General features: G+C 46.0%; 1 protein-coding gene across 1 annotated transcript; it reads left to right on the forward strand.

The window, feature by feature from the left end:
• The first annotated feature begins 7,053 nt into the window (after positions 1-7,053).
• On the forward strand, positions 7,054-12,413 carry LOC142469467 (solute carrier family 46 member 2-like). Its single transcript, XM_075576268.1, has 3 exons — positions 7,054-8,104; positions 11,783-11,866; positions 12,253-12,413. The coding sequence occupies exons 1-3, from the start codon at positions 7,054-7,056 to the stop codon at positions 12,411-12,413; spliced, it is 1,296 nt and encodes a 431-aa protein (XP_075432383.1).
• The last annotated feature ends 10,799 nt before the right edge of the window (positions 12,414-23,212 follow it).

Consider the following 23,212-nt stretch of genomic DNA (forward strand, 5'->3'; position numbering starts at 1 on the left):
GTTAAACTAAATGACCCTATTTCAAGAGAATATATAAGTATTTTACTGTGTATTTCTGTCATGTTGGATGTAGCATTGGGCTTCTCTGTCGTCTATTGTTCATTCTAATGCTTCTGTTTTAAAAACACATTTCCTCTTTACTGGTTTCTTGGAAAGTGTGGTTTCCCCATGTCTGAAATTATGGCTCCCACTCAAACAGTCTTGAGCAGTAAATGTGAACTCAGTACCACTGATTCTTCAGAACTTCTCAAAGCAAGGAAGAAGAAGAAGAAGAAAAAGAAGGGAGGCATTACTGTGGAAGTTGCAGAAGGAATTAAGAATGAAAATTTAACCTCAGAGTCTTTATTTGATGAAAGAGATATGCTGCAGCTTAAGGCAACTCACAGACGTATCCCAAGAATAGTGGAAGAGAAGAAAGATGCCCCTACTCAGATGCTTCAAGCTGCACAGAAAGCGATTGATTGTCTTTATGGACGTTTAGATAAAGAGCAAGAAACTAATTCTGCACTACAGAGCTGTCTATCCTCAGCAATTGCTAAGTGTGTTCTCCAGGAAAAAGAAAAGCACCAGTTGGAGAGTGACCTGGATGTCATGTCAGGTGAGCTGGAGAAGGCATATGCTGATGCTGATGAAAATCGGCGCCTCGCTTCTAAAAGTAACGAATTCCTGGAAAGTTCTATGAAGGAAATTGACAGGCTAAATACAGAGCTTAAAGTCTCCCAGGAGGACATTTGTTACTTCAAAAAAGAGATGGAAGTCGATCGGGAGGAGAGATGCTACTTGAAAACAGAGATACGTTCGATGAGAGACGCCTCCGAAGAGTTAAATAGTAGGTTTGAAACTATAAACCAAATGAGTAAGAACTTCTCTGTCCAAGCCAGTGAAGGAGATAAAAGACTCCATGAATCAGAAGAGGAGAACAGACTATTGATAGAAGAAAAGTCAAGGATGCAATTAGCGCTGGAAAAAGCAGAGGGTGACTGGGAAAAAGAAAAATATCAGTTGGAGAATGACAGGTTGATCTTGTCAGGTAAGCTGGAGAAGGCCTACGCTGATTCTGCCCAGTACCAGACTTTCATGGCTCAAGTTGACGCAGCACTGGAAGCATCTCAGAAAGAGGTTCACAGGCTTACTACAGAGCTGGAAGCCTCTAAGGAGAAGAGTTGCCACTTCAACACAGAACTATGTTCATTGAGAGAAATCTTCGAAGGGTTAAATATCAGTTTTGAAACTGTAACCCAAGAGTGCAAGAATCTCTATGTCCAAGTCAGTGAAGGAGATAAGAAACTCCATAAATTAGGAGAGGAGAAGAAACAGTTGGCCCAGGAAAAGTTAGATGTGCAGACAGCACTGCAGAATGCAGAGAGAGTGCTGCAAGAAGAACGTGTCTCCCTGGAGCGGCGCACACAAGCAGAAAATATGCTGCAGAGTCAGCTGTGAGAACTGCGTACACATCTGCAGGACACCAAGGAGAAATGGGTGAATGCTGAAGAAAAGCAGCGAGTTCTGCAGGAAGAAAGTTTCCAGACTGCCTACAAAATAAAGATGCTGCAAGATTATTTGAGTACCCAGTGTGTCCCCAAAGAACAGCATGAGGAGCTGAAGGCCACACTGAGCATAACCAGAGCCTCGCTGGAGGAAGAGCTAAAGCTAGCAGCTGAACACACATCTCAGCAACTCACAGCGCTACAGGCGCAGATCGCTGAGCTCAAGACACAGCTTGCCAAAAAGGAGAAGAGAGAGAAGGTGTCCGTCTGTCAAGTGGCTGGCCTGACACAGCGCTATGAGGTCAAAATGGCCGATGCCTGCAAATTATTGGACCACACAGCCCGTGATAAGGTCCGGCTGCAGCTGGAGCTGGACAATGCCCGGGAGGAGTACCGGCAGCTGCAGATCAGAAATGAAGAAGATTTAAGCTTTACTCTGAGTCAGCTGGGAGATATGGAGTCGCGACTCAACTCCAAAGAAGCCGAACTGACAACTGCATTGAATGTGAAAAGAAGTGCAGAAGGACAGCTTCAAGAGCTGAAAAATCAAATAGCTGGTCTTACTGAGATTTTAGGTGATACCACGAAACTGCAGTCACAAAAGGAGACCATGGAGCGTGAATTCTGTGTCCCCACTGACTCATGTAGAAAGGCTGCACCCGTCTTTGATGCCCACGTTTCTGATGTCTCTGCCCCTGCATTTGGGTTGAACGCACCCATTCGGAGGTTCCTTGCAGCACCCAATGTACCTGTGGAGTACCCTCTGCTCGCTGACAAACCACCAGAGGTGGGTCACCTTGAGTCCTCTTTTCATCAAGGCCTCGAGGAAGAGCCTGGAGGATCGTCCGGAGAACGCTCTTGAGAGGGGGGAGTAATGTCAGGATCGCCTAGACCTCCTGCTTAGCCATAGTTCTTCTTTGTCCACTGGGTGTGCTGCTGTCTTCTGTTTCCTCTGGGTTCCTCTGTCTGCCTGTCTGTCTTCTTGTTGCTCCTGTCTCTGTCCTTTATAGCTCTGCTTCCTGTCTGTTGTTTTTGCCTTTGCTTCAAGTCAGACTTCTATCACATGCCTCTGTCTTTGATCCTGATCTGTTATTTACCTGTACCTGTATTATAGTCTGTTCACAGTAAAGGCCCTTGCTAGTAATCTGGCTTGTCCCTGTTTGTTCCTTGCTCCCCGGTCTCAGTCCCTGCTCCCCGGTCTCAGTCCCTGCTCCCCGGTCTCAGTCCCTGCTCCCCGGTCTCAGTCCCTGCTCCCCAGTCTCAGTCCCTGCTCCCGGACCTGTCCTGCCCCGCCTGTCCTGTTCCAGTCTCCTCGTTGCCGACCTCTGCTTGTTACCTGACTTCGCTACCTGCCGCCTGCCTCGGACCCCTGCTTGTTACCTGACTTCGCTACCTGCCACCTGCTTCGGACCCCTGCTTGTGACCCCTACTACGCTTGTGCTGTTCCAGCCACCGAGATCCTACCCGCCACAGGAGTCTCCCATGACACAGGTTCATGCATGCGTGATAGAGCTTGCGGCGGCCATTACAATGTCACACATGCACAGTTGTGATCGCGCACGCGGCCCCAATAGAAAAGAGGTCTGCAAAGGACTATAACACCCAGCAGCCACTGGGGCTGCTAAACCACCGGATGCCAGGGAGCCGATAGGCTTAGAGACTTCCCTGCAGACTGTTGGGCATTACACCAGGCTAGTGAATCAGAGCTGGGAGCAGGTTAGGGAAGGGTGTGGGTAGGGAGCTGTAGCCCCTTCACTAGGCCAGGTTACCCCCCTAGGCTCCAGATAGGCCCTGAGTCATATTCTAGATTGTGGCTGCTGCAGGGAAGGCCCCTTCAGTTACGGACCTTTACCCTTTATTAGTGTGTAAGTTCAGGGACATAGTTCATCTGCTGTGCAGCCCTGATTATCGTGTCTGGACGCAGACCATCACTCAAGATAGAGACTATCTTCCTGGTGGGATTTTCTGGCGGGATGCCACCCCACGCGGAGGCGGAGTAATCGTGGATCAAACTTTCGGATCGATCAACCAAGTACAGAATCTGCGCGTCTGGGTGTGGACAAATCCGGCAGGTACTATCAAGTCACCAAGTGCACCAACTACACACTCCTCATATTAATGGGCAGCACTGTTCCACACTTGGGTGGGGCTGTGGGACTTTTGAGACACTTGGGTGCTTGGTGGTGGGGTTGAGGCCCAGTGAGGCCAGGTTAAAGGGTGACACTACTGTGATGCTATAGATGTTATATTGTGATGTGTTATAATCTAGTTGCATATAGTAAACTGTTTTATCCATACCCTGGTGTAAGTACTTACTGTATGTGGTTCCTGTGTCAGGGGTTATTCTACACACTAGAATCCCTGCACAGGTGTAGGCACTGTAAGCAGTACGTTCCAGGATATACCCCAGGCTCCCACTGAGCCTAACAGGTAATGCACCATACACCTGGTAACATATTTACATTTTCCCACATGGTCCCTATCTGCGATTGTGGGGGTTGGGGGAGAATATGTGTTACACTGGTTTAATTCCTACCTATCATGTAGATCCCAATATGGGTCTATCTGAGGCTCTAACTCCAACCACTTGAATATCACCTGTGGTGTCCCACAAGGTTCTGGGCCCCCTAGTCTTCTCAGTCTTTATTAATGATTTACCTACAGCTTGTAAGGGAGCCACAATAAACATGTATGCAGATGACACAGTCCTATATGCACACAGCCATAGCCTTTCTGACCTTAAACACGTACTTCAATATGATTTTTTTGAGACTTGAAAATTGGATTTCCCAAAACAAACTTTTTTTTAGCTCTGACAAGACTTTAATAATGGTATTTGGGACCGGCTAAATTTCCAAAGCTACCAATGACAGAGCTTCAGATCAGAACCAGCTCTAATACCATCCTAGCTCCTGTTACTAGTTTTAAATATCTGGGCATATGGTTTGACTCCCATTTAACATTTGGGATGCACATTGATACCCTGACATCCAAAACCTATGCCAAACTAGATGTACTTTATAGGAACAAATCCTCCCTAAGCCCGCTGGTCAGAAAGCGCATCGCACAGCAGACGCAAATGCCAATTATCGACTATGGGGACATAGTATATGGCAGCAGTGCGCAAACTGGGGGGCGCAACCCCCAGGGGGGGCGCGAGACTGCTGACGGGGGGTGCGGGGTTTACAGAGACCCCGCACGCTTCCCGAAGGCACTTAAATTAAGTGCCGGGGGAGCTGCAGGGCCTCTGTAAACCTAACTTACCGTGGCTCCGGCGGCTTACTCCCTGCGTCGCCATGGCAACGCGGCATCAAAATGCTATGGCAACGTGACGTCATTACGCCGGAGCGCGGGTAAGTTGGGGTTGGGGGGGGCGCGGGAGTGACGGGACAGCCGGCAGGGGGGCGCAGGGAAAAAAGTTTGCGCCCCCCTGGTATATGGTACAGCACCCCAAACTCACCTTGGCAAACTAGACACCCTCTATAATTCAATATGCTGCTTTGTCCTCCAATGTAACTACAACACACATCAATGCGAAATGCTCAAAGAACTAGATTGGTCATCACTTGAGTCTAGGCGCAAAGTTCATCTTTCCTGTCTTTCCTTCAAATACATTCTGGGCAAGCTACCCGCCTATTTGAACAAGCTCCTCACCCCTACCACATACAGCACTTATCACCTGAGATCTGACACCAAACGATTGTTCGCAGTCCCAAGGATCAACAAAGTATCCGACCGCTCCTCCTTCTCTTACCGTGCATCCCACACATGGAACAATCTATCTGAGACTCTCAAAGCTGCCACCAGTCTAAGTTCTTTCAAAACTAAAGCTGTCTCAAATTTTAATCTGGTCTGTAACTGTTACATACGCCTAAAAGATAAAATATATTAAACTGCTCATGCAATATCTTTATACATAATGTATAACCCTCTTCACTTAATGTAATCTTGTATTTGTAACCATGAATCTGTTACAACTCTGTGCCCAATACATACTTGAAAATGAGAGGTAACTCTCAATATATTACTACTTCCTGGTAAAAGATAATAAATAAAATAAATAAATAAAGGGCATTACCCTTGACCCCTCGTCCAAGACTGAGGAAAGGAGAAGAGTACAGGAAGTTTTGTGCAAGGACAGGAAGGGATAGGATGTGCAGGAACAGAGCTAATTTACACTGTATGTCTATGTACTGTATGTCTTTGTACTGAAGTAAATAAAATAGAGATAGTTAATACTACTGTGTACCAACTCATCATTGTACATACACACACGGCAGCACAACAGGACAATATGGAAGTGCATAGAGATTTTAAATTATATAGGAGTGGCAAAAATTTCAATTTGTTTTCCGACTTAAATAATTCCTTCTACATGTATACCATTAGGGGGAGGAAGGGATTTATTATATTTACTCCCCAATGAAAAAGTCCTTCCACTTACTGTACTTTCCACAAGTGAGAAACAAAAAGCAGAACTGCATGCCTGTTGCAATCAAGTTTCCCAAACCTTTGTGTCATTCTTCCTGTAGAGTTTTCCATTATAAGATCATGAAAATAGTGGCACATCTGATCTGCTGACAAATGTCTCCTATTGTACGTGCATCTCCTGAACATCTTGTAAAGACAATCACTTATTTAGCTGCAGCTGAAATATGGCTGTTCAAAGGATCAATACTGTATTTCCAAGGACCAAACTCATGGCAGAGATGTTTAAGGGGTTACATCTGGCGATTGGTGCCTTTTTTCTTTTAACAAAAACCTGACATCTATAAATAAGTATTTGAAAAATATATTTTAAGTTAGTTTATAAACATGATGAGCTACAGTAAGACTTAGGACGGTTTTGATTTCCTCTGGCTACTCCCTATTGTCTGATGTCACTGTGTGTTCAGCAAGGCCTTGCAACTGTCACCCTCCCCATATCTTTATTGGCTGACAGATAAGGACAGGGTGGCATAAGAGTAAAGAAAACAAATGTTTGGCAAATACTCTTCAGAGGCTCATGTAATTTGGAATTAATTTCCAGAGCAACAAAAGGAGAGCAAAACCTTTGTTTATTGCACAGTTAGAATAGATTAAAGACGTTTGTAAGATTCTTAAATTGTTTACAAAACGTCTCGTGGCCATACTACATGGTATAACACCTTTAATTTTTCTTACGGGAATCCCTTTGCAGCTACCTTAAGTTTATTGGGTCCAGTCATACCCATGGATGGCCCAATCCCTGCTGAGATGTTCTGAGCAGAGAGGCAGAAATGGTAAGATGAAGAAGATTCTCCAGGAGACATGTTTGAGATCAAGTCAATACCATCCACAACCCGATCCAAGTTCACTATTTGAATATCCCAGCTCTATAGACTAATGAGGACTTCTACTGTATGTTCATTTGGACTGGCCTATCCACCCTTGTTCATTACTGCTAATACTATATACCACAATAGATTTCAACCACACTATCTTGAAAAAGAAAGTATTGTCTATGTATAATCTTAATTTAGTGTGCGCTATGGTACCGACTAATATCCATAACGAGGGGCATTGAAGATACCATATACCCTTAACCATGGTGATGGTGAGGACCTGGATTGAGCCTGTAGTTGCAGGAGTCCAGGTTGGCAGCTCTTTCTACGACACTGGGCTGCTGATGGTGGTGAAGAATAATTATAATCACACTAACTCCTCTTCTAACAGCTCCAGTGAGGATGCACTACAGAAAGCCATCTCAAACTTCTACATCAGCTACAACCTGATTATGGGGTTAACCCCTCTGCTGTCTGCGTATATTCTAGCAAAAATTGGTGACAAAAAGAACAGGAAGATCCCTATATGTGTGCCTCTGAGTGGGTACCTGATATCCAGGTTGCTTCTGCTTTTCGTGATTCTTCTGGACTGGCCAATAGAGGTGATGTACGGCTCTGCTGCCTTGAATGGTTTAACTGGTTGGTTCACAACTTACTGGTCCGGTGTCATGGTCTGGGTATCACTGGGCTGCTCTGACAAAAGAAGGTCTCTACAACTCATTATCATTGAACTGGTTCATGGGTTGGCTGGTTTCATTGGCAGCTTGGCATCTGGTCATATCTTCATCCATTTAAAAATTGCACACCATCAGGGTGCTGTTCTGGTCTCCTGTAGCATTACCTGCTATGCCTTCTGCCTCCTGTATAGCATTTTTGTTTTGAGAATACCTAATTCAGAAGAAGTCATCAGGGAAAATCTACATGAACCCATCAACTCAGAGTATACAGAACACAGCAGATTGTTTGGTGACAAGTCTGATAAAAACTCAACAGTCAACACATCTGATGCTCACATACCTCCATCCAATGTTATCATTATTCTGTTTGCCAGCGCAATCCTATACAATATTGCTTCTACTGCAGCTGAAGATGTGATTAATGTGTATGTGCTAAAGAAACCTTTAAGCTGGGGTCCAGTGGATATTGGTTACGGCAATGCTGCCGGCTACATGATTTACATCACCAGCTTCCTAGGGGTTTATGTTTTCTCCAAGTGTTTGGGTGATATAACCATGATCATTATTGGAATGGTGTCATTCTGCGCTGGGATTCTGATAATGGCCTTTGTGCGCTGGACTTTCCTGTACTTCATTGGTAAGTAAATACAAATCAATAATTCAGTAAGCAGTCATTTAATACTATACTGTGTATTTAGTTTTGTGAGTGAAAAACACACCTTTGCATTAATAACAACTTTTTTTTCATACAGAGATTTTCTCCCAATGCACTTCACAATTACAGTAATGTGCACGTTACACAGCACTGTCAATAGGATTTCTACAGACACAGTTCCTGCCCAGATGAGTTTACAATCAATGTTTTTGCTGCCTGAGGCGCAGGGAGATAAATTGACCTGCCCAAGGTCACAAGACACAGCTACAGGGAATTGAACCAGGTTCCCCTGATTCAAACCCAGGATTTTTTAATATAATCAGTGGCTTTACTCACTGAGCCACTCCTTCTCCCTATTAAACACAGTTATTAAACACCGTTATTAAACACCGTTATTAAACACCGTTATTAAACACCGTTTTTAAACACCGTCTTTAAACACCGTCTTTAAACATTTTAAACAAATAGGTAAAAAAAATTAAAAATAAACTATCCGGCGTCACATATGCTGATCTAGTAGATCTTAAAGGTTATTAATTAAACATTACTCTTTGTTTTCACCCCTCCCTGTAACACCTTGCTGTCTCTTGTCCCCTCTTTCCCACCTAACTCTCTCCATCATGCCCTGCTCCTCATTGCACTCTCTCCTCCCCACTCTTTGCACTCCCTGCCTTACTGTATCTGCTCCTCTCTGTGCACACTACACTCCCTCCTCTCCTATTAACTCATCTGTCTCCTCCTCTTCTTGCTTCTCTCTCTCTCTCTCTCTCCTTCCCTACTTTGCCGTTTCTCTTCCCCTCCTTGTTGTCTTCCTCTCTGTCTCTTTCTGACTCCTCCTCTCCTTGCTTGTCTCCCCTCCCCTCATTACTGTCAATCTTTCTGTCTCCTCCCCACTTGCTCCTGTCCTTGAAGATAGATAGATAGATAGATAGATAGATAGATAGATAGATAGATAGATAGATAGATAGATAGATAGATAGATCTTTCAGAATGTTTGTCTGTGTGTCTGTGTGGCAAGTCAGCCACTAGGTTTTGTACCTTGTAGGCTATATATCTGGCACGTGACATCATACTTGTGACATCATAATGAATTGCAGGCATCCTTATCCATATATATACTGTATAGATTTACCAGAAGAAAAAGCAGTAACTGAGAAGGAATTTGCAAAGTAATTCAACAAGTACACAGACATAATTTTTACTGTATAGATTTATTGTGCAAACAAACTGAAGTTTTCAAATGAACTGTATAATGTGTAGTGTGCCATGCATTTTTCATATTATATTACTTAAAGTATATCACTTTCTTGTTTACTGTTAACATTAGTTAGCATTTGAATAGCTTTGGATTTATATTAAAGTCTTAAATAAAACCTGTATTTATTCTTCTATGACATGAGATACAACAAACAAGGAATAAATCACATCTTTAAAGCCTGAAAGGGATCCATTACAAAACCCCCAGTTGCAACAGGAAACTTTAGGATATATGTTTTCAGGGCCACATTTGGGCATTTTTATGACTTTAGTTACATTTTTTTAAATATCCAAACCATATCCCCCAAAAATGTGTTTCTTCCAAACCAAAACACTAAAATGCTAAAGAACCAAAACGGCATACAAAACCAAAACACCTGTGTAGCCCTCTTACCCCTTTATGGGAAGAGTCTACGGGTGCTGATATTACCTGTTGGCTCACAGAGACCTGAGCCTCCGCCACTGAGAGCCTTGGGTACACCTGAGCTACTAGATGACATCGCCTCCACCTGTACGGGCTCCTTATTGTTGGGGATAACCCCGTGCAGGAACAAATAATAGTACCACACAACATATAACAATAACCTTTACTAATATGATATGCAAGCAGTCCTATACTGTAACAGGGTTAACAATATGAAAAACCCCTTCCCCCTAGAGGTACTAGGGCTCCTGCACCCGGGTATTGCAGAATATACAGGGAACCGTCCGGTCCAATGTCGTCATCCGCCACCGCGTGGGGTAAATTCCGGCGTGGATAACATCACCATATGTATAGTTTCTGTGTCCTTTGTGGCATTCTGACTCCGGAACCCACCTTGCAGGGCTGTGCTGCGTAGCACTGTGTCCCTGACTACCAAATAGGTAATGGGGCAGCATCCCTACCTAAGGGCCTGTCCCTAAAGCAATCACTGCTCTACTAGTGAGTTGGGGCCTAACTGGAGCCTGGGGGACACAGTCTGGCCTCGCCCAGAGGAGTACCACGCCCTGGACACTACTTGACCCTTTGTTGTCCCTCTTCCAACTGGCCTGCTCCTCACAGTGCGCAAAATGTATCTCTCCCTGTGCAAGGGAATCCGGCCGCGCTATTGGCTCCCTGACATCATGTGTTCTTCGCCCCTATGCATTATGGGGCATGTAGTTCCCCATGCAGAGCCTATCAGCAATGGCCGCCACTTCTCCCGATCCCAGCGGAGGTAGGGAACGGACAGAGGAACCCAGGCCACACCTGTAACACACTTGCCCCCCCCCCCCCCAATCACAGATAGGGACCATGTGGGGAAATCTACATGCATTATCAGGTGTGGTGCATTACCTGTCAGGCTCACAGGATGCCTGAGCCTCTGCTAATGGGAACCTGGGGTGTATCCTGGAACTTACAGCGCCTCCACCTGTGCAGGATCCTAGAGTGTAGAATAACCCTGACACAGGAACCACATACAGTAACCACTTGCACCAGAGTATGGATAAAACAGTTTACTATATGCACACAGAAGCATATAACAATATAACCATATGACAATAATGTCACCCTGTAACACTGGGCCTCACAGGGCCATAACCCCACACCTTATTCCCCAACCCGGTGTCCCAAGAGTCCCAAGCCCACCCAAGTGTGTGACAGCGCAGACCACTAGTTTGAGTAGGTGGTTGGTGCACGTGTTGTGAAGAAGGTACCTGCCAGATGTGTCCACACCTGGGAGCGCTGAAAGGAATACAGAGTGGATCCGCTGATCCCATGATGAATCCACCTCCGCGTGGGGTGGTATCCCTCCTGATGGTCCCCACCTTGAAGATAGTCTCTATCTCGAGTGGTGTCTGATCCCAGATACGATGATCAGGGCTGCGCAGCAGTTGAACTGTGTCCCTGAACTTAGCAAAAAACTAAAGGGGGCATGACCTTGTAGCAACCACAATCTGGGTTATAGGATACGGGGACTAACTGGGGCCTACGGGGGTAACCTGGCCCAGTGCAGGGGCTATACACCAATTATTTTTAGAGCCAAAACCAGTACACCAGTAAAAGTGCCCACCCGTACCCGTAAAGTGCCCACCATAATCTGGTGTGCTGATGTTTCTCTTTTTGCGCTTCGATATGCTTCCTGATGCTGACTAACCTCCAACACCAACTAAAGTATATGACCATGCTCCCCACTTTGAAATATGATGCTGGCACTCTGTGGTTTTACTCGTTTCCCTCAATACATCGAGAATCCCCCAAAAATATATATATTTATTTTTACTTTTTTGTCTACAGTATATCACAATACAGTATAATTTGTTTTGCTGTTAAAGGTATTTATAATAAAATATGTTCAGATAATTAAAACATTTCCTCCTACATTTTCCATTTAATTACATTAATAATGACTTTTTTTCCTTATAACTATTTCTTATTTCTAGCTCGGGCTGTGATGATGTTCTCTCTAATCCCAGCACCAGCCATCAGGTCTGTGATATCCAAACATATTCACAGGTCAGCGTATGGTGAGTGACAGCTTTCCATTTTGTATCTTAGCTAAGAAATTAATTTAACAAAACCCTCTGTACCTTAAAATCACAGGAGACACTGCTGCTAAAAAAAGCTTTCAGGTGTAGACAATAAAATGTGACTACCATGTAAATACAAGATCATTACAAGTGACATCCCCAGTGCCCATTGGGGTGCGAGTCATTGAAATATACTTTGCATATCTCATTAACATATCTAGCCTCTCTTTGACTGAGTTATCACTCCTGTTGGGCCACAGCCCTCGTTCATACATTACCAAATAGCTATGTTATTTTCTCACTCTTTACTCACTCATACCGATCAGTCCTTATAACCACATCTTGTTTAATATTCCGTTCCTGCTTTCTATATTCCTTTCCAGGCAAAGTCTTTGTCGTGCTTCAGCTGGCCATAGACATTGCGGGCGTGAGTTTTTCAGCAGGATTCAATAAAGTATATCAAGCTACACTAGATTGGTTCAGTGGATTCTGTTTCATTTTGTGTTGCATCTTTGGTTTACTCAGCATTATTCCTGTCAGGTAAGCACAGAGATGGTGTGTAACACCAGTGTACAGCAGAATAACATTTCTTATTTGTAAACAGCAAAAACATGCAAATTGTTTCTAGAAAACAATAATTAAGTAATAATCCCCTCAGAACAGGGCATTACTGGCAATAATGCCCTGTTCTGAGGGGATTATTACTATTATAGGCTAAATGTAGGCTTTTTTTTAATTTTTCATAAAAAAGATACATTTTTGAAGTCATTGATTTTTATCAGTGTATATACCTGTGTAGGAAAAAGAAGTAAAGTAGAAGATGAGAAGGCTGAGGGGCTTGAGAGAGAGGTTTAGGGGGGGAAGAGAGGTGTGAGGGGGAGAGAGGTGAAGGAGGGGGGTGGGAGAGAGGTGAAGGAGGGGGGAAAGAGAGAAGTGGTGAGGGATAAGAGAGAGGTGAGGGGGGAAGAGTGAGGTGAGGGGGTGAAGAGTGAGGTGAGGGGGGGAAGAGTGAGGTGAGGGGGGAAGAGAGTGAAGGGGGGAAGAGAGGTGAGGGGGGGAAGAGGTGAGGGGGGAAGAGAGGTGAGGGGGGGAAGAGAGGTGGAGGAGGGGGGAAAGAGAAGTGGTGGTGGGGGAAGAGAGGTGAGGGGGGGGAAGAGAGGTGAGGGGGGAAGAGAGAGGTGAGGGGGGAGAGAGGTGAGGGGGGAGTGAGGGGGGGAGAAAGAGGTGAGGGGGAGAGAGAGGTGAGGGAGAAAGAGAGAGGTGAGGGCGAGAGAGAGAGGTGAGGGGGGGAGAGTGAGGTGAGGGAGGAGAGAGAGGTGAGGGGGGAGAGAGAGAGAGGTGAGGGGGAGAGAGAGGTGAGGGAGGGAGAGAGAGGTGAGGGGGAGATAGAGAGGTGAGGGGGGAGACAGAGAGGTGAGGGGGGAGAAAAGGGATGAGGGGGAGAATTGGGGGGAATGGAGGGGGAGAGGTGGATGGAGGGGGGATGTGGGAGAGAAGTGGGGGGACTGTGATATTAACTACAACTAAATCAAAAGAAATACAAATTACCTTACAGTAGCACAGGCAATAGATGTGGTTAGAAACATTACTTTGTTGCAAGCAACAAAGTTACCAGTTGGGACACACAGCTTCTGACAGCACTAGCAGCTGTGTGAGAAAGGGGGAGAGAGGGGGGAGAGGCTGCCTGTTCAGTGTGCTCAGTGAGGAGGAGCAGAGGTGCTGCAGTTGACATTTAAACTTGCCAGGTTTTTTCTCAGCGGGAGCCCCTGCATCTCTGCTTTGAGGTGAGTTGGCAAGTTGTCAAAAATTCCGGCCATTACTGAATGAATAATGCCCGGAATTTTGACCAATCAGAGGGCAGGGATTTCAGTAATGCCCAGAATTTTACTGCTTTAGCCTATAATAAATGGTATAGACTCTCTGTTTCACAAAAAAAAACATGGATAGAATTGTACGTGATATCGAATAAAATAATTGTTGCTACTGCAGATGTCTAAATGTACTGTATGTGCTGTATGTACTGTATGTACTGTATGTACTGTATGTACACACGTTGAAGAGGCTTAAAATAGTAGAAATAAAACTTTTAAAACTAGCATGCTTCTCTAGGAGAAAAATATGACAGATGGGATCAGCCTCACTCTGGTGTCCAACAAGAAGTCACAACGTTATTGGCTTTCTATTAGGCCATATCAGATTTGTACTAATTTATCTGCAACTAACCTGGAGTTTGGAGAGTGGATCAATTGAAGTTAAGGAAAAGAAAAATGGAGTAGATTACATTGCTTAAATAAGTATCTTTTTCAAATGCTGGTCATACTCTCTTGATCCCTATTTGTACTCTGCCCATAAAAACTATTTAATATGATGCAAAACAAGAAGGACAAATATTATTAACTGCTGTACTTTTCATAAAGATAAAGACCTTAAGATTGTTCAGTAAGGCTGCCTCATAATATGCACGTTCTGCAGTTCTAAATGTATGTTATTGTTCATTGATGCTTTACCATGTCATTTCTCTCTCGTCTTCAGTATTGCAGTCTGGAAGCAATGGGTACCAGAAAGGCACCAGAGACCGCAGGATGCTCAAGAATGAATAAACAGCCAAAAAGACATATCATCTGATTTTGTCATCAATGTCTTCTGTAGTGTTTCAGGTAGAGAAGGGCAAAATCTCTGCCGGTTTCCAATTCCTGCCTCGGATCGTCCGTTTCCTTTTAGCCGCGGATTTTTTTGGATTAGTCTCTAAATGGTAGATTCATTTTCTCTATTACTGAAAATCCAGCCGACGGATTCGATAGCCGATCCAGAAAACCGGATTCCACAAACAGAGCTCCAATCTGGCAGCAGGAGTATGCAGTACATTGGGGTACAGCCTAAAGTATAAGCTGGTGGTATGGGCTGCTGCTCTAGTATTATAGATCACACACACATTTATACATTATTTACTTAATAAAGCTTGTAGCTTAACCATTAACCTGTGACTGACTGGACAGCCCCTGTCTGTGTGTGTCCAGTCCACTACGTGGGCTGAGGTCTGGGCTCCTTTACTGTTTGCAGTGCTGGTGGTGGATGGGTGGGTGGCTGGAAAGTGGGACTCAGGAAGGAGAACTGTGCTTCTTCCACCTGTCAGTGCCAGACAAGTATATTGTAGCAGATCCTCTGAGTCTTTCTGACCATTGGCTAGCTATTAGCAAGCCCAGTATAGCTCTAGCATATATGAAGCGAACTTAACAAATAATACCAATATGTCTAAGAGTAATGCCAGCGAGTTGTTGGAAGAAACGTTTTGAAAAGTTAAATCAGTAAATGGTGGTGCTGTTGGTACACAAGTAGAGTGACTGATTCAGTCTCTCTCGTCTCTTACAGACAGGTGCCGCTCGGTAGGATTCACACAGCGTGAGTCCCATTCAAACGCAGGGATCCCCGCTGTGTATTGTATTGTATGTCTTTATTTATATAGCGCCATAAATGTACATAGCGCTTCACAGTAGTAATACATATCATATAAATAACAAATAATATAAATAACAGATCATGGGAATAAGTGCTTCAGACATACTGTAAAAGTAACATTAAGGAAGGAGTCCCTGCTCCGAGGAGCTTACAATCTAATTGGTACAGTAGGTAGGGGGAACGTACAGAGACAGTAGGAGGAAATTCTAGTAAGTGCGTCTGCAGGGGGCCAAGCTTTATGTATCATGTGTCCATGATTATCCAGTGCTATTCATATGCTTCTTTAAGCAGATGTGTCTTAAGGTGGGTCTTAAAGGTGGATAGCGAGGGGTCTAGTCGGGTATTGAGGGGAAGGGCATTCCAGAGGTGTGGGGCAGAAAGTGAGAAAGGTTTAAGGCGGGAGAGAGCTTTAGATACAAAGGGGGTAGAAAGAAAACATCCTTGAGAAGAACGCAAGAGTCGGGATGGTGCATAGCGAGAAATTAGGGCTGAGATGTGAGGAGGGGCAGAAGAATGTAAAGCTTTAAAAGTGAGCAGGAGAATTGAGTGTGAGATACATGATTTAATCAAAAGCCAGGAGAGGGATTTCAGGAGGGGAGATGCGGAGACAGATTTAGGAAAGAGTAGAGTGATTCTGGCAGCAGCGTTTAGGATAGATTGTAGGGGAGACAGGTGAGAGGTAGGAAGGCCGGACAGCAGGAGGTTGCAGTAATCGAGACGTGAGAGAATGAGGGCCTGAGTCAGAGTTTTAGCAGTTGAGTAACAGAGGAAAGGGCGTATCTTAGTGATATTGCGGAGGAAAAAGCGACAAGTTTTAGAAACGTTTTGAATATGAGAGGAGAATGAGAGGAATCAAGTGTAACCCCTAGGCAGTGTGCTTGGGCTACTGGGTGAATTATCGTATTTCCAATAGCAATGTGGAAGGAGGTAGTAGGGCCAGGTTTGGGAGGAAGTATAAGGAGCTCTGTTTTTGCCATGTTAAGTTTCAGTCGGCGGATGGCCATCCAGGATGATATTGCAGAGAGGCATTCAGAAACTTTCGTCTGAATAGCCGGTGTAAGGTCAGGGGTTGAAAGGTAAATTTGTGTGTTGTCAGCATAGAGGTGATATTTAAACCCAAAAGATGTGATTAGGTCACCTAGAGTGAGTGTGTAAAGAGAAAAGAGAAGGGGTCCCAGGACAGAGCCCTGGGGTACCCCCACAGAGAGATCAATAGAGGTGGAGGAGGTGTTAGCAGAAGAGACACTGAAAGTACGCTGGGAGAGGTAAGAGGAGATCCAGGATAAAGCTTTGTTCCGAATGCCAAGAGTATGGAGAATGTGAAGGAGAAGAGGGTGGTCCACGGTGTTGAATGCTGCAGAGAGGTCGAGTAATATGAGCAGAGTGTAATGACCTCTGTCTTTGGCAGCATGGAGGTCGTCAGTTATTTTAGTGAGGGCTGTTTCAGTAGAGTGAGCAGTGCGGAAACCAGATTGTAGAGGGTCTAGGACAGAATAGGTGTTGAGAAAGTGTAGCAATTGAGAGAATACAAGACGTTCAAGGAGTTTGGAGGCAAAAGGCAGGAGGGAGACAGGTCGATAGTTAGAAGGACAGGTAGGGTCAAGCTTGCTGTTTTTGAGTAATGGTATAACGGTTGCATGCTTGAAGGATGATGGAAAGGTACCAGAGTAGAGGGAAGAGTTAAAGATCTGTGTGAGCATAGGGATTATAGAAGGAGCAAGAGGTTTTAGGAGATGGGAGGGAATGGGGTCAAGTGGGCAAGTGGTAGAGGGAGAAGAGGAGATCAGCAGTGACACATCCTCCTCCGAGATAGCGGAAAAGGAGTCAAGAAAGGCAGTTGGGAAGCATTGTGGGATGGGAGGAGGCAACAGATGAGATGTTCTGCCGTATGGATTCCACCTTTTCTTTAAAAAAAGTCAGCAAAGTCCTGAGGTGAGATGGAGGAAGAAGAGGAGGCAGCTGAGGGTGGTCTGAGTAGAGTCAAAGACAGAAAAGAGACGACGTGGGTTAGACTTGTGTGTGTTGATTAGTGATGAAAAGTAGGTTAGTTTAGCCTGAGAGATTGCAGAGTTGAAACAAGATAGCATAAATTTGCAGTGAAGGAAGTCTGCGAGAGTGTGAGATTTCCTCCAGAGGCGTTCAGAGGAACGAGTGGAGGAACGCAGCATGCGTGTGTGGTAGTTTAGCCAGGGTCTGGGGTTAGAAGGGCGAGGACGGCAGAGAGAAAGCGGGGCATGAAGATCAAGAGAGGAAGATAAGGCAGAGTTGTAGTTCCTGACCAGGTTGTCAGGGTCTGAAGCAGAACTGAGAGAGGAGAGGGAGGAGCGTAGAGTGGAATCAAGAGCTGGTAGGTTAATAGAGCGCAGGTTTCTGCAAAAACGAGGGCGAGATGGAGATGGAGATGGAGAGAAGCGAGAGAGAGAAAATGAGATGAGGTGATGGTCAGAGAGAGGAAAAGGGGAAATGGAGAAATCGGAGAGAGAGAAGTTTTTAGTGAAAACCAGGTCTAGGTAGTGTCCATCCTTGTGGGTGCTGGCTTCAGTCCACTGTTGAAGGCCAAAAGAAGAGGTTAGAGAAAGAAAACGGGAAGCCCAAGGGAGAGAGGGGTCATCAATGTGGCAATTGAAGTCCCCATGGAGAAGAACAGGCGATAGATGACCGCCACATGGACCGGGAGAGGAGAGAAGATCTGGACAGTGTGAGCCTCAAAGGAGGGAAAAGCAAGAGATGGAGGAATAGGAAAGGTTCCGTAGCGGCAGAGAGAGGAGAGCAGGAGCCCCACGCCTCCACCCCTGCCATCAGGGCGCGGAGTGTGGGAGAAGGAAAGGCCACCATAAGAGAGGGCAGCTGTGTTACTTCCTGATGGGCCATTAAGTCACCCTAACTGCACTGCACGGTGCGGCTTAGGTTTAATTGCGGGGAGCGCTAGGCTGAAGCGACAGAATTGGGGACTGCATCTGTAACTCCGCTTTGGAGCTATAACTAATACATCTTAAACACAAACAATTCTGTGCTCAACTTAAAGTGCCAGATAAAATGTTAGTGAAAAGTTCACAAGTCTTCTAAGGCCGGGTTCCTTGGCTCTTCTGGGTCCTTCCAAGAGACCTCAAAATATATTAAAGACAGGAAAAAAACACAATACGGCCTTCTTTAGAAAAATTAAAAAATATACTGTATTGTGAGCCACAATAGCCCCAATTCTCACTTACATCTTAAGTCAAATCAATGCAGCATCTGAGAGGTATAGACAGGAGAAAAATCTGTATACTGTAGTCACCACCAGAACAGCTTATTGGTGAGTCAGACATTCCAGGGGAGTAGAACTCCTATGGAGTGCTGCAGTGGTTGGCACACGGCGGAGCTCCAGGCGCTTGCGTCCACATATGTTCCACTGTTCTTTTCCGGATTTTTTTGTAGCGTCTGATGTCACTGGTGACACTTTGCAACAGACTTGCGTCTCCTCGCACCTCCTCAGAAAGGAAAACAGCTCCCGTGTCATGTAAGCCAATAGGAAATCACAAGGGATGAACTTGAGGCTTCCTGTAGGCCCACAGGCCTGACAGAACTTTTAAACCCGGCAGCACCTACGGAGGTAAGTATCTCGTGAAGCAGGGGGTCCCTGGAGCTGAAATCAACGTGCTTCAGCTGCGGAGACTTCCTGCTTCAAGCCTATTTAAGGGCTTAATATGAACTGAACTGGTAGAGAGAACCCTGAGCAAAAAAAAGTAACTTTTTTATGGGAGATTATACAGTACTTGCAATTTAGCAGTTTGTTTGCCAAATAACACACAGCTTTACACTTGTAGCCCTCTTTCCCCTTTACTAAAGAGACTACCAGTACTGCCGTTACCTGTGGGCTCATAGAAGGCCGAATTCTCAGCCACTGGGAGCTCGGGGTGATCGGATGTCCACTTCGGTGCAGCGCCTCCATCTGATAGGGATCCGGATGCAGCAGGATAAGCCCATTCCAGGAACAGTACCAGTAATACACACACGTCTGTGTATATAATAACAACCTTTACTACACACCATCAACAGTAGCCTGTACCACACAGTATAACAACCCCCAACTCTGTACCACCAATGCGTGTCCCCAAAGTACATTAGGTGCTAGGCACCAATACCCTGATGTCCTTTTCCCCAGTGTCCGGGCCCACCCAAGAGTGTAGGGAGTAGCGCTGCCCCGTGGGTTGTTGGTGCACTTTGTGGGGTACCTGCCGAGTACACCAGTATTCGGTGCAGCGATGGGGATCCGCTGATCCAGCAACATCAGCGTCCGTGATGGCGTCGCCTCTGCTTTGGGTGGTCACCGGTAGGAGGGTCCCACCTTTTAAGATTCTCTGTACGTAGCTGGTCTAGTCACAGGCCGCGAATCACCGCGCAGCATCTTTACTGTGTCCCTGATACTAAACAGTAAGAAGGGGGAAGTGTCCATATCTAAGGTGCCTTCCTTGAAGCAACCACAAACTACACATGAGCCGGGGCCTAGCTGGGGCCTAAGGGAACAAACTAGGCCTAGCCTCAGAGCCACAGGCTCCTGAGACACTACCTACTTGTCTGGCTCCCTTCTCCAACTGGCATGGTCCCAAACTCAACTTTAAACAAAAATGTGGAGACACCAGTGCACAAAAAAGAAGCACACCAGAGATATCTGGGATATATGCTAATTTAGATTTGCAAAGCATACTGTATATCCCAGGTATCTCAGGTGTACTCTTTTTCTGTGCACAGGTGTCTCTCCACATATTGTTTAAAGGTGAGTTTGGGGTGGTATGTACTATATAGTCATTGGGACTCTAGTAAAACAGGACTCCATCCCTCCATCTTTCAGCACCTGGAGGGGAGTAATGCCACCGACAGACAAGGTGAGTCATGTTATTTGAAGGCAACACGAGGCAGTTCTAACTTAACATGGCGTTAAGCCTATATAGAGTGGCCATTTGTTTTTGCATATGTAACAGTTTCTCCCCCCAACCCCCCCCCCCCCCCAATAGCAGATAGGGACAGGTGTGGGAAATCTATATGCATTACCAGGTGTGGTGCTTTAACTGTCAGGCTCACAGGAGGCCTGGACCTCCACCAGTTGAGAGCCTGGGGTGTATCCTCTGGAACAATACTCACAATATACAGTGCCTCCACCTGTGCAGGATTCTAGTGTGTAGAATGACCCCTGACACAGGACACACATATAGTAACCACATACACCAGGTTATGGTTAAACAGTTTACTACATGCAGATAAGAACAACATATACATTAGCAACAACAACCTTAGTGTCACCCCTGTAACACCGGGCCTCATTGGCCGTAACCCCACAATATATATTCCAGAGTCCCAAGTGTCCCAGGAGTCCCCCTCCCACCCAGGTGTGGGACAGCGCTGCCCACTAAGATGAGATGAGGGTTGGTGCACTTGGTGTATGATGCAGGTACCTGCCGGGTGTGTCCACATCCGGGCGCGCAGATGAGCTGGACTTGAGATCCCTTGATCCAGAAGGGTGATTCCTCCGTCATGATCTGCCTCTGCGTGGGATGGCTCCGCATGGAGTGATCCACCTTTGCAATGTCTCTTATCTCTGCTAGTCAGCAGAGAGTGATTCACCTTTAACAACCATGGCCAGGATATACACACTTCCTGGCTGAACCCTCACTGTAATGCTGCTAATGCCACTGTAATGCCCTTTCCCTATCTTAGGGGGCGTCCCTGTAGCAGCCACAAGCTGAGGGTGAGTTGGGCCTAGCTGGGGCCTAAGGGGAGACTTCTGGCCTAGTGCAGAGGCTACTTGCCTCCCTGCACATATACACCCTCCCCTCTCTGTGTCCCAGCTCCAACTGATTTCCTGGGCTAGTGCGCAACAATGTATCCCTTCAGGGGAAGCTGTAAGCCCTATTGGCTGCTTTGGCATCACATGCCCCTATCGCTGCTGGGAGTTGTAGTCCCCCATGGGCCTCTTTCTCATTGGGGCTGCGTGCGCTATGTATACTGCGCATGAGCAGCTGTGGGACATCCCTGCAGTATGGAGCGCCAGGTCTGTCACTTCTCACTCTTAGTAATGGCCGCCGCATCGCTTCTGCGCATGCGCGAGCCTCCGCGCATGCGCGAGCACATCCATGCAGAGGGAGCCGCCAGCCAGCCCGTCGCCACCCACAACTACCCCTGCCACGGTGAAGGTAAGGGAGAGGGAGACAGGGATGTGGGGAGCCAGAGGGGATCTGGCTACACATATAATTAGCTTTGTGGATATGCATTGACCTGAGAGAAATTATTTTGATAACGTGTCGTTATTGGCACTAAATTAACAGACATTGTTGGATCTGGACCTATGTTGCTTATTGAACAGTAAATTAGATGACAGTGGGCATCAGAAACCACACGGAATCAAAATGGCAGATATGGGAAATGTCTGTGTAACTATATGTAGCCTTTATACCCCTGGGGTACTGCAACTACGCGTGCTGCTATCACCTGTGAGGCTAACAAGAGGCCTGAGCCTCCGCCACTGGGAGCCTGGGGTGTACTTATACATGGTGCAGCGCCTCCACTGGCGAGTGATCCCAACGTGGTGGGAGTGTTCCCTCACCAGAACCAACATACACAGTAAATACACTCACAGTTGAATAAGAACAGTATTTACTAAGCATAATAATAATAACCTCTTTACGTAGACATCAGTGCATCATTTCCCTTGTTCATCATGGTACCACCCCACATGTCAATCATGCAATATTCTCAGTCCGTTCTGTAGCAATGTGCTTGGGCACTTAACCCCTGAGTGTCCACAAAAAATAGTGTACGTGTGAGATATGGCGCTTCCCTGTGTTGGGGCCCGGTGGTGCACTTAATATACCTCCTTGGTCATAGTCCTGACCAGGATAATCCTCAGTAATTAGCAACTCTGCAACGTGGTTCCGCGGTGCGACACGCTGCTCTTTGAAGGAATGATTCCACCGTCTGACTCCTCTGGGGAGGGATCCCCAGCGGATGATCCTTTGAGAACAGTCTGTGCTATTCAGTTCAGATCTCCTTTCAGCTATCAAGCTGCACTGGCATTCAGGCAATCTCTCTCTATTGCTACAGTGGAAAGAGTCCCTGTCATAAGGCCTTTCCCTATATCAAGCACATAGAACACTTCTACCGTGGCTCAGGGAACTAACTGGGCCCTGGGGGATTACCTCTGGCCTAGTCCCTGGAGCACTGCTCCGTGGACACAATCTGCACCTTCAGGTTCCTGGTCTTGACTCCCCATTTCCTGTCCCAGCAGGCAGTAGTCTTTCCTCCCTTCAGAAGCAATCCAGACATCCCATTGGCAACCGAGTGTCACTTGGCAGCTTCTCCCTAAGCATCATGGGAGTTGTAGTTTCTTTGCTGCCTGATTAATATTGGGACCTCGTGCGCATAGGACACTGCGCATGCGCAACTCTAATGGCCACCACGGTGTGCCCTTCGCATGCCTTACCAGCAAGGACCCCTATCTTGCAATCGCCACTTCTGCGCATGCGTGGCTTTTCACGCTTGTGCGCGCACACACAACATGGCGGCGCCCTGCGGAGGAAGCCGCCGGCGACACCATCGCCCTGCCAGCACATCCCCACATATTGAGGGTAAGGAGGGTTAAAACAGGGGCGCGGGGGGACCGGAGGGGACTTGGCTACATCTACGTTATAGTTATTTTAAAGAGAGATAAAACGTTACTATATAGAAGTGCATAGATATTTTAGATAAATTAGAACAGAAATTTAAATTTTCCTCCACTAAAATAATTCACTCTACAAGTATACCACTAGGAGGAGTGAGGGATTTACATATAGTCCATTCGGAAAAGTTCCTTCCATTTACATACCACAAGTGAGAAAAATAAGACAGAACTGCATCTGGCTTTTTCAAACA

Source organism: Ascaphus truei, chromosome 1, assembly GCF_040206685.1.
Source record: "Ascaphus truei isolate aAscTru1 chromosome 1, aAscTru1.hap1, whole genome shotgun sequence".
Taxonomy (NCBI): Eukaryota; Metazoa; Chordata; class Amphibia; order Anura; family Ascaphidae; genus Ascaphus; species Ascaphus truei.

What these genes read in the sequence shown, in the direction of transcription:
- LOC142469467 (XM_075576268.1), top strand. Translation starts at nt 7,054, where the DNA reads ATGGTGATGGTGAGGACCTGGATTGAGCCTGTAGTTGCAGGAGTCCAG. An exon ending in GACTTTCCTGTACTTCATTG is followed by an intron (nt 8,105 to 11,782) that starts GTAAGTAAATAC and finishes TCTTATTTCTAG; the next exon opens with CTCGGGCTGTGATGATGTTC. An exon ending in TATTCACAGGTCAGCGTATG is followed by an intron (nt 11,867 to 12,252) that starts GTGAGTGACAGC and finishes ATTCCTTTCCAG; the next exon opens with GCAAAGTCTTTGTCGTGCTT.